Raw genomic sequence first — 13450 nt, forward strand, 5'->3', positions numbered from 1 at the left:
CCCATAGGAAAGATAATAGAAAACTCATATAAACATCATGTGATTGCAGGTGCTTCCTTAATGATGATAATAATGATAATAATGATGATGATGATAATGATAATGATAATAATAATAATAATAATAATAATAATTTATTATTTATACCCTGCCCATCTGGCGGGGTATATTATATTATCTTTATATTACCTATATTTATCAATCACATTTATACCCCACCCTTCTCCCAAATAACCCATTGGCTTATTCCATGTCATCTTTCGAACAACCCTGTGGATACACTTAAAAGCTGAAAGAAGCCCAGTGCCACCCAAAGGAATGGCCTGGTTCAGTAGGGTTTTGATTTATAGACCTGGGGACACACAACATACTGTGCTCTAAGCACAGCTTTCTAATATTCTTTAATGAAATTTGTAGGCCACTCTCCATCACCAAAGGATCCCATCCATAACATAAACATCATCAACGAAATTAAATAAAGATCAGTTTAAAAGTATAGCAGCAATCAGTGCAGCATAAAATAACATTCAGGTTGTCAGCCATCTTTACCGACTTCCTCTAAACACCCAGCGGAATAATCAGGTCTTTAGTCGGTGATATAAAAACTATCAAGGGTGTTGCCATCCATACCTTCCATGGAGAGGGAGGCAGCTATATCCTCCCTGCTTACTGAAATCTACAACAATAGGGAGGCCCATCCATATTGGTGTGCATTGTGAGCCTAAACATATTTACACTGAAACAGATCCTACTCAACCTCATGGAACCTTCTTCCCAGCTTTGGTCTGCTACCTAAATTGTCCAGTTGATATTTTGCTCAAATGTCAGGCTAGGTGAGTTTGAGGACAACGGACAGGCAATCTGGTAATCAGGTGCTTCCTTGCTTCAACATTTTTTTAATAAAAAAAAAGTGGAAACATTTCCAACATCTGGTTGCGTTTTATTGGTCGGCCGCTGAATGCCGGTGAAAGCCAATAGTTTTGGGTTCACAGTAATTGCACGCAATTTTTTCCCAAGCCTTCCCCAGCAGTATGTGCCCATTACCTGAAGCGATGGAGCAGGTCCCAGTCGTATGTCTGTCTCTAACCCTGTGCACGACATAAGCAGCCTCTGTGGCCTCCGCTCCGTCACTTTGCAATGCGATTCTATGTAGTTTTACTTGAATAACATAAAATAACATATATAATGTTATTTATGTTATTTCCCACGTGAAGAACTCCTGTAAACCTTGCCGTTCTGAAACTCAGTGAGGCAGGCGTCTTAGACAAGCTGAAAAACAAATGGTGGTACGATAAAGGGGAATGTGGACCCAAGGACTCTGGAAGCAAGGTCAGTCGCTGCAGTTCGGGACCCGCTATTGTGTTCACGAGGGAGCTAATGTTCACGTAGGAATGGAAATAAATGAGCTATTGAACAGGCACCGCGCAGAAGGCACTTATCCTTTCCCTGCCAACCCCAGGGGGGCAAGATGAAGTGGTCGCTTGGATTCGTAAACCCTGCATGAGAAATGCAACACATAGTCAAAGCACTAATTAAATTAAAGCCCTTCAACACCAGCTTCATCCCAGGCATGTCCCCAAATGCCAAACCCTTAACTTGCTTTTTAAAAAAAAAAAAAAAAAAAGATGCTCCGGTTTATACAAGGGCATGGTGGCGCCTCAGTTATGGAGCACTCACTGAACATGCTTTTCACAAAGGTCTTCTGTTGAAGGACTTACAGTCACAGAATTGTAGAGTTGGAAGGGAGTCTGAGAATCATCTAGTCCAATGCAGGAATATACAGGGATCGAGCCTACAGCCTTGGTGTTATCAGCACCACACTCTAACCAACTTGAACCACTTAGGTTCAGAATGGTCCTGTTGATCAGCCTTAGAAATGATAGCAAGATCTGAAGATGATATTGCATTGTGTTATATTTAATATACTGTAACCCTGATCATGTCTGGTGGACCTTCACCTCACCAACATCTGGCAGTACCTCCATGTCAACTTGACTCCTGCCACTCCACATTTTAAAAAGGAAGGCCATCTCTCTTGATGGTGTTTTGCAAATCTATCAAGTTTGGAGGCAGATTAAAATGTTACGTTCCTCGTCCATCTCATTCCCCTCCCCCCCCCCCCCCGCAACATGAACAACCTGGAAAGATGTTCATCCTACACCTGCCCAGCCATTACTTGGAACATTGAATAATGCATCTTTAAATTAAACTATTTCAGCAACTGAACTCGGCGCTCATCATGGTGTGCGAATTCCACATAGCTCAGAATAAAAAAAAATCAAGTCTTACTCTCAGCCCATTTTTAAATAAGTGTTTATTACTACAGGCATGTCTGAATAAATTGCTTAATTAGGAGTATAGCAATGGGTGGTATAATGTCAAATCCTTTTTTAAAAAGTCTAAAGTATTATGATGTACAATTACATGCATCTTTCTGAAATCCTGAAATGTCAAGTGTGCAGTCTCGTGTTCATGCCATTCGCTCATTCAAATCGGCAGTGAATTGTGGCCGCACGAACTCGCAGGATGGAAAGCATCCACCGATTTGAAATGCTTACTTAACACTAAGATTAATGCCTTAAATTAAAAACGTAATGGATTTTTTAAAAATTACGTATCTAACAATTTACCGCATCAGCACTGCAGTCCCTTAGTGAGAAGAGGTCATAGCTCATTGGCAGAACATCTGTTTTGCGTGCAGAAGATCCCATGTTAAATCTCTGGCATGGTAGGACTAAGAGAGAGTCCTGTCTGAAACACCTGAGCACGGCCAGTCAGTGCAGAACACTGACCTAGGTGGACTGTAGTCTGAATCAATACAAGGCAGCTTCCTCTGATAGTAACAATAAGTACTTTAAACAACAACCCTGAGAAAACCAGGCAAGCCAGTGGTCCCGATCCAGAGAATGCTGCTACGCTTGTTTGTGGACTTGTGCAGATGCAGCAAGACTGTTCCCTGAATTTCCAACGCTCCAGGCCCCTCTCCCTCTCCACCATACTGCAAGTGCTTCCCAAACCAGGCATCTTTCTCCTTTAACAGTATAGTAGGAAGTGAGAAAGCTGTTCTTCGTGAGGAAAGACTAATTTGTCTCCTAGCTCACATCCTACAGAGGCTCGGGAGCTGTGACAGGAAATTTGTTTGCCTGAATTTTAAAAAGTGATTTAAATGTAACGGACATTTAAGCCTTTTATTTAACCAGCAGTTGGAAGACTGGTCTGGTGTTTTCTTTTCCAAATAAATATATCGGAGCATATTTATCCTAAAAGGAGCCATGCCATAGATCACTTAGGCTACTTAATGATCCTCTAACGACCCCGTGTTCAGGCCACCATTAAACGTCAAGTCGAGAGAGGATAGATATGCTTTATTGACGCTGCGTTTAATTGTGGTAGACTATTTCACCGCCGTTCATTACCGAGGGGCTAATTGCATCCGAAAGTATTGGTTAAGCACATGTAATCTTTCGTAGCATTTTGCTTCTGAAAACAAATTGTTTGCTTATATACGTATGTTTGTTTTGCAAGCCAGGGCAGGCCAATTATCTCGGAAGACGTTTGTCAGTGCCTGTCTTCCCCTCCTCCCTTTCCCCGTATATTTCAATGAAGCCGTCGCTTATGCCTCTGTACTTGTACCGTACTGTTTTGTTTGTTTGCTCTCCGGCCGCCTCGCGCCTCTGATCTGACACGCACACCCCTTTTTGTTTCCCCAGGACAAGACGAGCGCCCTGAGTCTCAGCAATGTTGCGGGCGTCTTCTACATTCTGGTTGGAGGCCTGGGCCTGGCTATGCTGGTGGCTTTGATAGAGTTCTGTTACAAATCCAGGGCAGAGGCGAAGAGAATGAAGGTGGCAAAGAGTGCACAGACTTTTAATCCAACTTCCTCGCAGAATACCCAGAATTTAGCAACTTATAGAGAAGGTTACAACGTATATGGAACCGAGAGTGTTAAAATTTAGGGGTAGGACTTAGGGCCCTACTACAGTGAGTGGCTGGTGCATCATCATCTTGTCATGCGGTCTTGTGCCCTGTCTGTCCAGTGGTGGTAACTGCTTGCTTATCGAGAGAGCTTCCTCTTTTGGAAAAACAAACAAACGGTTCGGTTAATTTTGGCTGCAGATGTTTAGTATACTTTCCTATATGTTGCTAATAGACATCTGCATTGCAAGGGGTGGTTTTTTTGGTGCTTTTTTATTTTAAAAAATGCATCAAGATATATATAGAGAGAGATAGAAATATATTGGATACAATGGGTTTTAAAAATATATATTTTAAAAATCGGCAGGGATGTCTACAGCCGCCCAGAGTGACTGGGGAAACCCAGCCAGATGGGCGGGGTATAAATAAATTATTTATTATTATTATTATTATTATTATTAGAAATTTTAGATTTCATGGTGAACATATATATTTCTGGATGAAGGATGAGGCCAAGCAAGATCCTAGGCAGTCATAAGAGAAGATGGCTTTTCAAAAAATAATTCTAGGTGCTTTATATATGAAGGAGGATCAAGATTTCAGGCTTGGTGCACCTGGTTTTGAGGAAGTCGCTTTCTTCTGTTCTTGGATGTTCTCTGTAGATAGTCTGTTTAGTTAGTTCTGGCGCAATCCTTTCCCTACCTGTTTGGGAATACGTTCCATTGGAATAAGTTTGTAACAAATTTGAGGCAGGTGATGCTTCAGGATGTGCTGACCGCCCCTCAAAATCTTTAAAAGATTAGGCAAATCCAGGGAGGATAAATCTATCAAAGGCTACTGGTCAATAAGGCTGTATGCAGACTCCAGGATCAGAGACAACATGCCTCTGAAGACCAGCTGCTTGGGAGCAGCAACAGGAGAAGGCTAATGTCTTCATGCTGTGCTTGTCCATATCCCAAGAGGCAACCGATTAATAAGGGAAATAGCAATGCTGGACTAAATGAACCTTTGCTCTGGTCCACATGGACCATTGCTTTGATCCAGCAGGGCTTCACAATGTTTTTCTTTAAAAAAAACAAAAACATCTCCTTAATAAATGTGGCTTACTTCTGAGTCTACATGCATATGATTGTGCTGCTAGTTAGTTTTACTGCATTTGCAAGAAGACTTTCCCTCCAACGAGCTGAAACTGACGTGCCTCGCAGCATGCAGTTTGGAAGGCCACGGCAAAATTCTTCAGTACAGGGTGGCAAGCAAAACTGCAGCTTTTGCTCATGGAAAAAGAGTGCCCTGTTTGTCACAAGCAGGAGAGCTACTCAGGGCTAAAGGAAAGAGAGTGGCTGCTCTTAGGAAAACATACAGGTGCACTGATTGTCTTCTTTCTTATCCCCCTTCATCTCTGAGCCAGAAATATTTAGGATTGTCAAAACTGTAGTAAGGTACAAATGCTCAAATCCTACGTACACATTCAGCTGGAAATACGTTCCATTGAAGTCAATGGGGCTTACTTCTGAGTAGATGTGCATAGTAGGGTGATGATCATCAGCAGGTCCAAGGGCAGGTTACAACCATTTAAAATTCAGGATTAAAACAGTTAAAGCAAATCGCAGGAATAGGGTGGGTCCTAAAACACACACATCTCAGTACAGTCATACCCCGGTTCCCAAACACCTTGGGAGTTGAACGTTCCGGCTCCTGAATGCTTGAAAACTGGAAGTGATTGTTCTGGTTTTCGAACATTTTTTTGGAAGCCGGATGTCCGACGGTGCTTCAGTGGCTTCAGATTGGCTGCAGGAGCTTCCTGCAGCCAATCAGAAGCCACGCTTTGGAAGTCGAACATTTCGGAAGTCGAACGGACTTCCGGAAGGGATTCTCTTCAACTTCTGAGGTACGACTGTACACCTCCTTAATAATACCCACAAGAGCAGTAATATGGCAATTAAAAAACAAACAAACACAGAGCAAATAAAGCTTAGGTGTAAGCTTGTAAATGTTAAGCGTTTTATTTTGCCACCTCAGACTTTAAAAAGAAAGGCATTCTATTTATTATTTTTATTTTTATTCATGCAGTGCTGGTGCACACGGCACTACACAGCAGGCAAAGTGTGCCTGTCAAATAGCAGGCCCCTGCCCCAAGGAGAATGCAGTCAAAAGGCACAGCCGATACACAACAGAACCATACAATGCAGAACAAACACAGTATGACCAGAGATTGGCGTGTGGTCACTGTAGCTGGAGAGCACCGAGAAATAGGTGGGTTTCCAGGAGGGGGGTGAAGAAGACGTGGGAGGGGGCTTGGAGCACATGGAGTGGGAAAGTATAGATTCCCTTTCCTAAAAGGTTTCCTTGCCCATTTGTCTGTTACCTTTTGTTTCTGCCAGAAACAATTTAAGAGGGAACGTGGCTTTCAAAACCTTTCCGTGTTCTTGAAAGTTTCCTCTTTCTGTTTCTCCAGCAGCAGCTCTACTTGTGCAAGGTAAAGGTAAAAAGGGACCCCTGACCAGTCATGACCGACTCTGGGGTTGCGGCGCTTATCTCACTTTATTGGCCGAGGGAGCCAGCGTACAGCTTCCGGGTCATGTGGCCAGCATGACTAAGCCGCTTCTGGCAAACCAGAGCAGCGCATGGAAACACCGTTTACCTTCCCGCCGGAGCGGTACCTATTTATCTACTTGCACTTTGGCGTGCTTTTGTATTGCTAGGTTGGCAGGAGCAGGGACCAAGCAACGGGAGCTCACCCCGTTGTGTGGGTTCGAACTGCTGACCTTCTGATTGGCAAGTCCTAGGCTTTGTGGTTTAACCCACAGCGCCACCCGCGTCCCATTTGTGCAAGGTGCTAAGCCATTTTTAACGCACGGCAGCAAAAAGCACACAAACTCACTTGGTGGGGGGGGGGGAATTATGTGGCGAAACCCAGATATTTTTCATGAGGATTTTTACATAGAGGACCCTGGGTAACGTAGTGAATGACATCCTTCATAACCATTTTACATGAAGGCTGTTCCAAAGGTAGCTTCTTAAGAGTAGTGAGGCAGAAAGGCAGAGGGCAAATTGATTTTGGTCTTGCAAAACAAGCTGGTTTCTGCCCAAAATCAGACTTTTTGCAATAAGGAGAGTGACAGAGCACACTATCTAACCCTCCTGCAAACAGTTCAGAACAAATAACTCCATACAAAGACAATGTCTTCTAATCTCCCTACAAACCTCATCTAAACAGTTCAGGAAGAATGCCCAATGAACAGGCTGTCCGGAAGCAACCTTTGTATCATATAACCTCTCTAATTAATGAAACAAAAAGCACTTTAAACCCCCCACCCCATTGCTTCATCTATAACTAGGATTCTGTAGAATTCACCTGTCCAGTAATGAATAAGGCGCCAATGGTTGGGTGGTTCCATCCTTTAGCAGAAACATTTCCGTTTCCTTAGTCTTTCCCTGGTTAGTAGCTCTCTATCTTTCCATGTTCCTTGTGATTTGGTGTTTCTGTTTTAAATGGCTTTTAATCTGTTTGCTTGTCTTCACCTTTGTACGCTACTTTGAGATTTGTGTTGATGTAGGTGATTATAGAAACACCATAAAATGAATCTAATAAAGCTTTACTCAGGTCTCAGGCAAGAAAAGGGTGCATCTGCAGCTAGGTCCAGAGGTTCCCCTATCCCTCAAAAAGCAAAGAGATATGTCAGCCATGTTGTCCCACATTTTTGTCAACTATCTGTTTTTGCTATGTTCCATTTTTCAAGGTCGATTCAGGAGGCTTCCCCCAGAAGCTAAGTATTTCCCTCCAATGCTCTGCATGCAAACTCAAGGAGGGTCACTGGCCCATTTGTAGGCACCACCCAATGCAAAAAAACAAACAAACAACCTTATAGCTGGTGCTCTCGGGACAATCTCAGTTACTGCAGAGGGGTGGGATTGTCTTAATCCACCATAAATGTCCTGCTTTGGGCCTTTTGTGTGTGTGTGTTTGTGTTGCTCTTGTCCCATAATATGCCACGTGTAGCCACGTTATTGCCACGATTTCAGCAAATAAACTCATTTTATTGGAGAGTTTGGCCCTGGCCCAACAAAACTTAGTGGTGCCAATGTCCCGTTTCAAATCAACTGGCCTTTAAAGAAAAAGAAAAAGAAATTGCAAAGAATGAGATGCTTCTTTCTAAAAGAAAGCCTGCCATGGATTTGGCATTCTGAAACCTCAAATCTCACTCCCAATAGGATTCCAGCCCTGGAGTGCAATTCTATGCATATTTGCTCAGAAGTAAGTCCCACTGAGTTCAGAGGAGGGCGGTTACTCCCAGGCAGGTCTAAACCATTTTTTTATTTAAACAGGCCTTTGAGACAGAGTTTGAATTATTAACATTATGTATATACATTTTTTTTACAGCTGTTGTTTTTATTAGCCTTTAAAGTATTTGCAACTTGCCTTAATTTTAACTGAAAGGAAATCAAGGTAGAAGTGGAAAGGGAGGGAGGAAGAATTCGGCTAAAGTCAAACACTTTTAAGTCCCATTTATTTCTGTGGAGATAAGCATATATTTGGATTTTGTTTTCATTTAAATCAATGGGGCTAAAAGGGGCTTAACTTTGGCTGGATTTTTATATAAATATACAGAAAGCCTGTAACTTTTTTTATTCAAAAAATGCAGTGAACTAGATGATATCAGCTTGACAAGACTTCAGATTTACGAGTGAATTTGTGAGAAAATTCCGAGCCTTACTGCTATCACATATACATGAAAATGGATTTGGAGGGGCGGGGAGGAACATGAGATTGATTGCTAGGAAAACTGGGCAACTGAGTAACATTTTACACTTGCCCACAGAGATTTGACTTTTACTAAATTTTAACAGAACGAGAATCTCCGGTTTGATCTCTTTTAGAGCATTGATTATTATTATTACTATTTAAAAGAGTGTGTTAAATGCTCTTATATCTATATTATTATATACACAGTTAACGTGATAATGCAGATGTCTACACCTAGATATTTTTGGTGTTTGCTGTGCACTGGTTTTATTGGGGAACAGAAATATTGTAACACTTCCTTTCTGCCTCCTCCCTTTCTTCTTCTCCCTCTCTCCCTTTCTGTCCTTTCTCCTGCCTCCCAGCTGACCTTTTCTGAAGCCATACGAAACAAAGCCAGATTATCCATCACAGGGAGCATGGGAGAAAACGGACGCATTCTGACTCCCGACTGCCCAAAGGCTGTACACAGTGGAACTGCAATTAGACAAAGTTCGGGATTGGCGGTAATTGCATCAGACCTACCATAAAAACCAAAAAAATATCCGAGTGCCTTAATTAAACTGTGTCAGTGACTGACGGGAATACAGCATGGACTGTAACATGACACGGGGAAATGTCATTGATGAACTTAGAAATGGGCTGAGCATGGGAAGGGCATCCTGGCATGCCAGACATCAGCAGCAGCAAATGTGTGTGCATGGTCTCAGCTCGGAAACCCAAACTCAGATTTTATATCAGGAAGAAAAAAAAAATCATAATTTAGTTTTGTTGGGGGGAGGAGGGGTTGGGACAGGAATATTAACAGTGACAAATTTCACTTGAGCGGACTTTAAAAAAGCAAAACACCAACTAATAGGACTTGCCAATTTAGCGCATTAAAACTGTGAAGAATACACAAGAGGAAAAGGCTACCTTTTGGTCTTTGTCTAGGCAACGTGGAGAACCAACTGCTATAGAAGTCAATGAACATGCTTACCTGTGTTTCCCGAGGATCAACATTATACAGTGGGAAGACTGTCCGGCTGTGGAAACAAGTCACTAAACTGTGATAAGAAAATAAATATGTAAATCCTGTGAAAAAAATAAAATAAAAGAAATTAATTACTTTTTTCTTTGGGGGAAAAAAGAGGAATATTGAAACATGCTTGCTTTTTAACGGATGTAAATTCAGTAGAGGACAACACAATTCTTTTTTCTAACCATCTTAGGGAACAATTCATTGCAATAATTGATATAAAATGTCATCACTGTAATAAAATTCAGAGACTTTTTTTTTATAAACATTGTTGGTCATCCTCATTCTGTCCCATCATTCCGTGTTCCATGGATTTGCATCTGTCTAACTACAAGAAACCAACAAATAAGTTTAGAGAACACCATCAGTCTGCAGTATAGAATCAAAAGAGACTACGGGTCACTCATGTTACCGATATTATTTATAATCTTGTTCTGTGTAAGAAACTGTGGTTTTTGTACCCACCAAAAAAGAATAAAACAACAACCGTTCTTTTAATACCTGCTGACCTGGAGTTGTTTTCTGACTATCAGGAATGCTGTTCCCAACAGGTCAATAGAGCTGAGGGCAAATTGTATTTGAGACAAATTTGCATTCTGACGCCAAGAAGTGTGGCCGGGCTTGAGTTTCTGGCCAGAGAAGCAATGGACTGTTCTTGACTTTGCTACTGGTTCACTCCAGCATAATAATCCTATGTACAGCAGGCAGGGATATATGTATCCTGTGCTTTAAAAATAAATCTCCTCTGAGGGAATCCAAATCCCGCAACAGCAAAAATGTGTGATGCAAGTTATGCTTGTGTGCTTGGTGACTCAACTATTGCATAGTCTATTCAGCTTTTTGCTTTCTGTTTTGCGTAATATATTCTGCTTCTGCTTGTCATGGGGGAGGCTTTGTAAGGCACTGAAGCCCACCGCTGAGCACTGGAAACTATGTTCAGCAATTTCCCTGGCTTCTGAGATGTCACGAGGCACAGTCCACACCCTGCTGAGGATCTGGTCCCTAAACCACTTTCTTGACTTTTGGCTGCACATGTGCAGGATTTCATCATTTGCAAAGCCCCAAAAGAAGGCAGGCAGTCACAAAGTAAGACTTCTAAATGGACTCTTGGTCTATTTAACCCAGTATTGTCTACACTGGCAGGCAGTAGCTCTCCAGGGTTTCAAGCACGGGTCTCTCCCAGCCTGGAGATGTCAGGGATTGAACCTGGAACCCAGGTGCTCTACGACTGAGCTGTGGCAGGCAGGTGGCAGCTACTAACAGCCAGGGACTGTTGTGAAATTTTGGATTTACGTAAAACATTCACAGTTGATGTGTGGCCCCTTGGTTGCTTCTATCCAAGACTCGGGGGAAAGAATTTTTCCCTTTACTGAGCTATCTTTCTTTCTGGCCACACAGACACTGCTTATTAATGGAATGGGTTGGTTGTTTTTGTCATTTATCCCAAGACAAGCATGCATGCAAATTGGGACTGGATCCATATTTTCCCCCGCTACAGTTTGAGCTCAGCTTCCCTTGCTATCACAACCTACTTGATGGACATATTGGTCAGAGACTCAAATACTGATTTGGTAGTCTGTCTTGATTCCCTGTGGTTCAGAAGGGCTACCTATCTTTTCTTTTTTTAAAAAGGGACCAAAGGTGCCTTGATTCAATTAAATGTGCATTCTGCAACTTATAAAAGCACACACAGAGAGACTCTGTCTTAGGGAGGGAGAGGAAGATGGGTTGTGAGTCATTCAGCAATATGAGAAGCCAGATTTTGCTGGAAATTGAAAACTAGCTTCCCCTGACCCCAATCCAGGAAGGGAAATTGCACATCTAAACAACATGCACTTATGCAATGGATTTACTACTCAGTTTGTGTACATCTGCATGCACCGTTTTTGTGTTTGTATCAGTTTTCCCCTCTTCTCACCAGCAAATCCATAGCTTAAGTAAAGGCTGTGCTCTGTCTCCTGACACAAAATGCAGGAACCACCTAATTCTCTTATTGGATTATTGGGGTAATATGAATGCCCTCTGCCCTTCCGATCCCTGCCTCCTGGTCTAGCAGAAAAAAGAACATGGGTTGAAGGGGATCCATGCCTTTCTTTCTTTTCCCTTTGTACAACCCAAGGAAGAGCTGTGCTGTTAATAAATCCTGCATTGGGCTAGTAATTGATATATCCCTGCAAGAATAGTGGAGTATGAAAAATGAACTCTGATGCCCAATTCAGGATCTCCCCACCCCTCTGTTTGAAGAATATAGAACCAAGTTTCTTAGGAGACCCACATGGTTTTACATTTCCAATGCTAATTCTCCAAGACAACTAACAGCAAGTTCAGTCCTTACATCCAAGCCAAACCCCCCAGACATTTCTGCATGTCATCGTTGGTACATCTCGTAACGTCCAAAGGAAAAAAACTTGTGCAGACTGTAGGTCTTCATGCTGTTTGTGAAACCCTCTGCAGGTTGGAATGCTACGTTCCAGAATGCCAAAATGACAACACATTCAGCTAGCAGTACTTCTTGGAAGCACCCACATTACTCCAAATTACCATATTTTTTGCTCTAAAGACTCACTTTTTCCCTCCTAAAGAGTAAGGGGAAATGTGTGTCCGTCTTATGGAGCGAATGCAGGCTGCACAGCTATCACAGAAGCCAGAACAGCAAGAGGGATTGCTGCTTTCACTGCGCAGCGATCCCTCTTGCTGTTCTGGCTTCTGAGATTCAGAATATTTTTTTTCTTGTTTTCCTCCTCCAAAAACTAGGTGCGTCTTGTGGTCTGTTGCGTCTTATAGAGCGAAAAATACGGTATGTCATCCCAAAACATAAAGAAACATACAGCAGTTCTAACAAGGGACACGGAAAAACAAAACTTTGGGGCTGTGAAAAACTTTTAAAGGTGTAAGATTCCACCTCTCCAAGACCTCTTCTCCCTTCGCTTGCATGGATCATAGAATCATAGAATCATAGAGTTGGTTGTCTGGAGGCAGAACTACACCCTTACACCAAGCCAGGTTGGTCAGAGGGATGGGCTTCAATGAAGAAAAAAGCAGTTTGGGAAACAGATATGGCGAGCAGCATGATAGGTAGCACTACACAGTACAGGAGTGGAAGAACCTGATACAGGCGTGCCATTTTCGGGCTCCACGTAATAACCAACTGTTTTGGTAGCATCATTAATATATTTTTATTCAGATCACAAGATTGCAATGTCACACAAGCAAAGTCCATAGCAAGCCATCTTACAGACACAAAACTTTAGAAATCATGGTTATGATGTATTTCCACAATGGCAGTCCATTCAGGTAATTAGTTTTATTTTTACTCAACAAAATGTAAGTTTTCTTTCTCTCTCTCTCTCTCTCTCTCTCTCTCTCTCTCTCCCCACCCTCCCGTGGAAGCCCGCTCTGGAAAACATTTGTGGATGACAATAGTTCTTTCATGTTTTATTGTAAAGATGTATGAGAGTAACAAATGAGGCAGATCTTCTGCTGCTCTCAGCACAAATGCAGTGCCTCAAATGTTGTGCTATTAGCCCTCTAAGGCCACTGCTTGCAACATCTGAAAAAGCAAAACAGGACATGCCCTTATCAAAGTCTTTGGGTCAAAGAAACACTCCTCAAATCCATGCAGGTGCACACATCAACAACTTTGGAATTAAAAACTGCCTCTAATGCTGCTATTTTGTATTTCTGCACAGTGCTGCAAATTTGTAATAAAAGTTGCTTCCATTTTGAGCTAAATCTTCCTCACCATCTTTACACTGAAGGGTGAAAGGATATGCTGT

At 42.2% G+C, this 13450-nt stretch overlaps 1 protein-coding gene across 5 annotated transcripts in view; it reads left to right on the forward strand.

Annotated features, from left to right (window-relative positions):
- GRIA4 (glutamate ionotropic receptor AMPA type subunit 4) overlaps positions 1–9461 on the forward strand; it is a 217865-nt gene extending 208404 nt beyond the window's left edge. Inside the window, exons 14-16 of one of the 5 annotated variants that reach the window (XM_083436275.1) lie at positions 1215–1329; positions 3711–3845; positions 9022–9461. In XM_083436275.1, coding sequence (XP_083292401.1) covers positions 1215–1329; positions 3711–3845; positions 9022–9186 — 415 coding nt within the window. In that variant the 3' untranslated portion in view covers positions 9187–9461. Of the gene's footprint in view, positions 1–1214; positions 1330–3710; positions 3982–9021 lie in introns of those variants that run through there. The other 4 variants (XR_014510180.1, XM_083436276.1, XM_083436277.1 and 1 more) reach the window with 4 other exon arrangements.
- Positions 9462–13450: the final 3989 nt, after the last annotated feature.

The sequence above is a fragment of the Podarcis tiliguerta genome, assembly GCF_965153285.1.
Source record: "Podarcis tiliguerta genome assembly, chromosome: 4".
Lineage (NCBI taxonomy): Eukaryota > Metazoa > Chordata > Lepidosauria > Squamata > Lacertidae > Podarcis > Podarcis tiliguerta.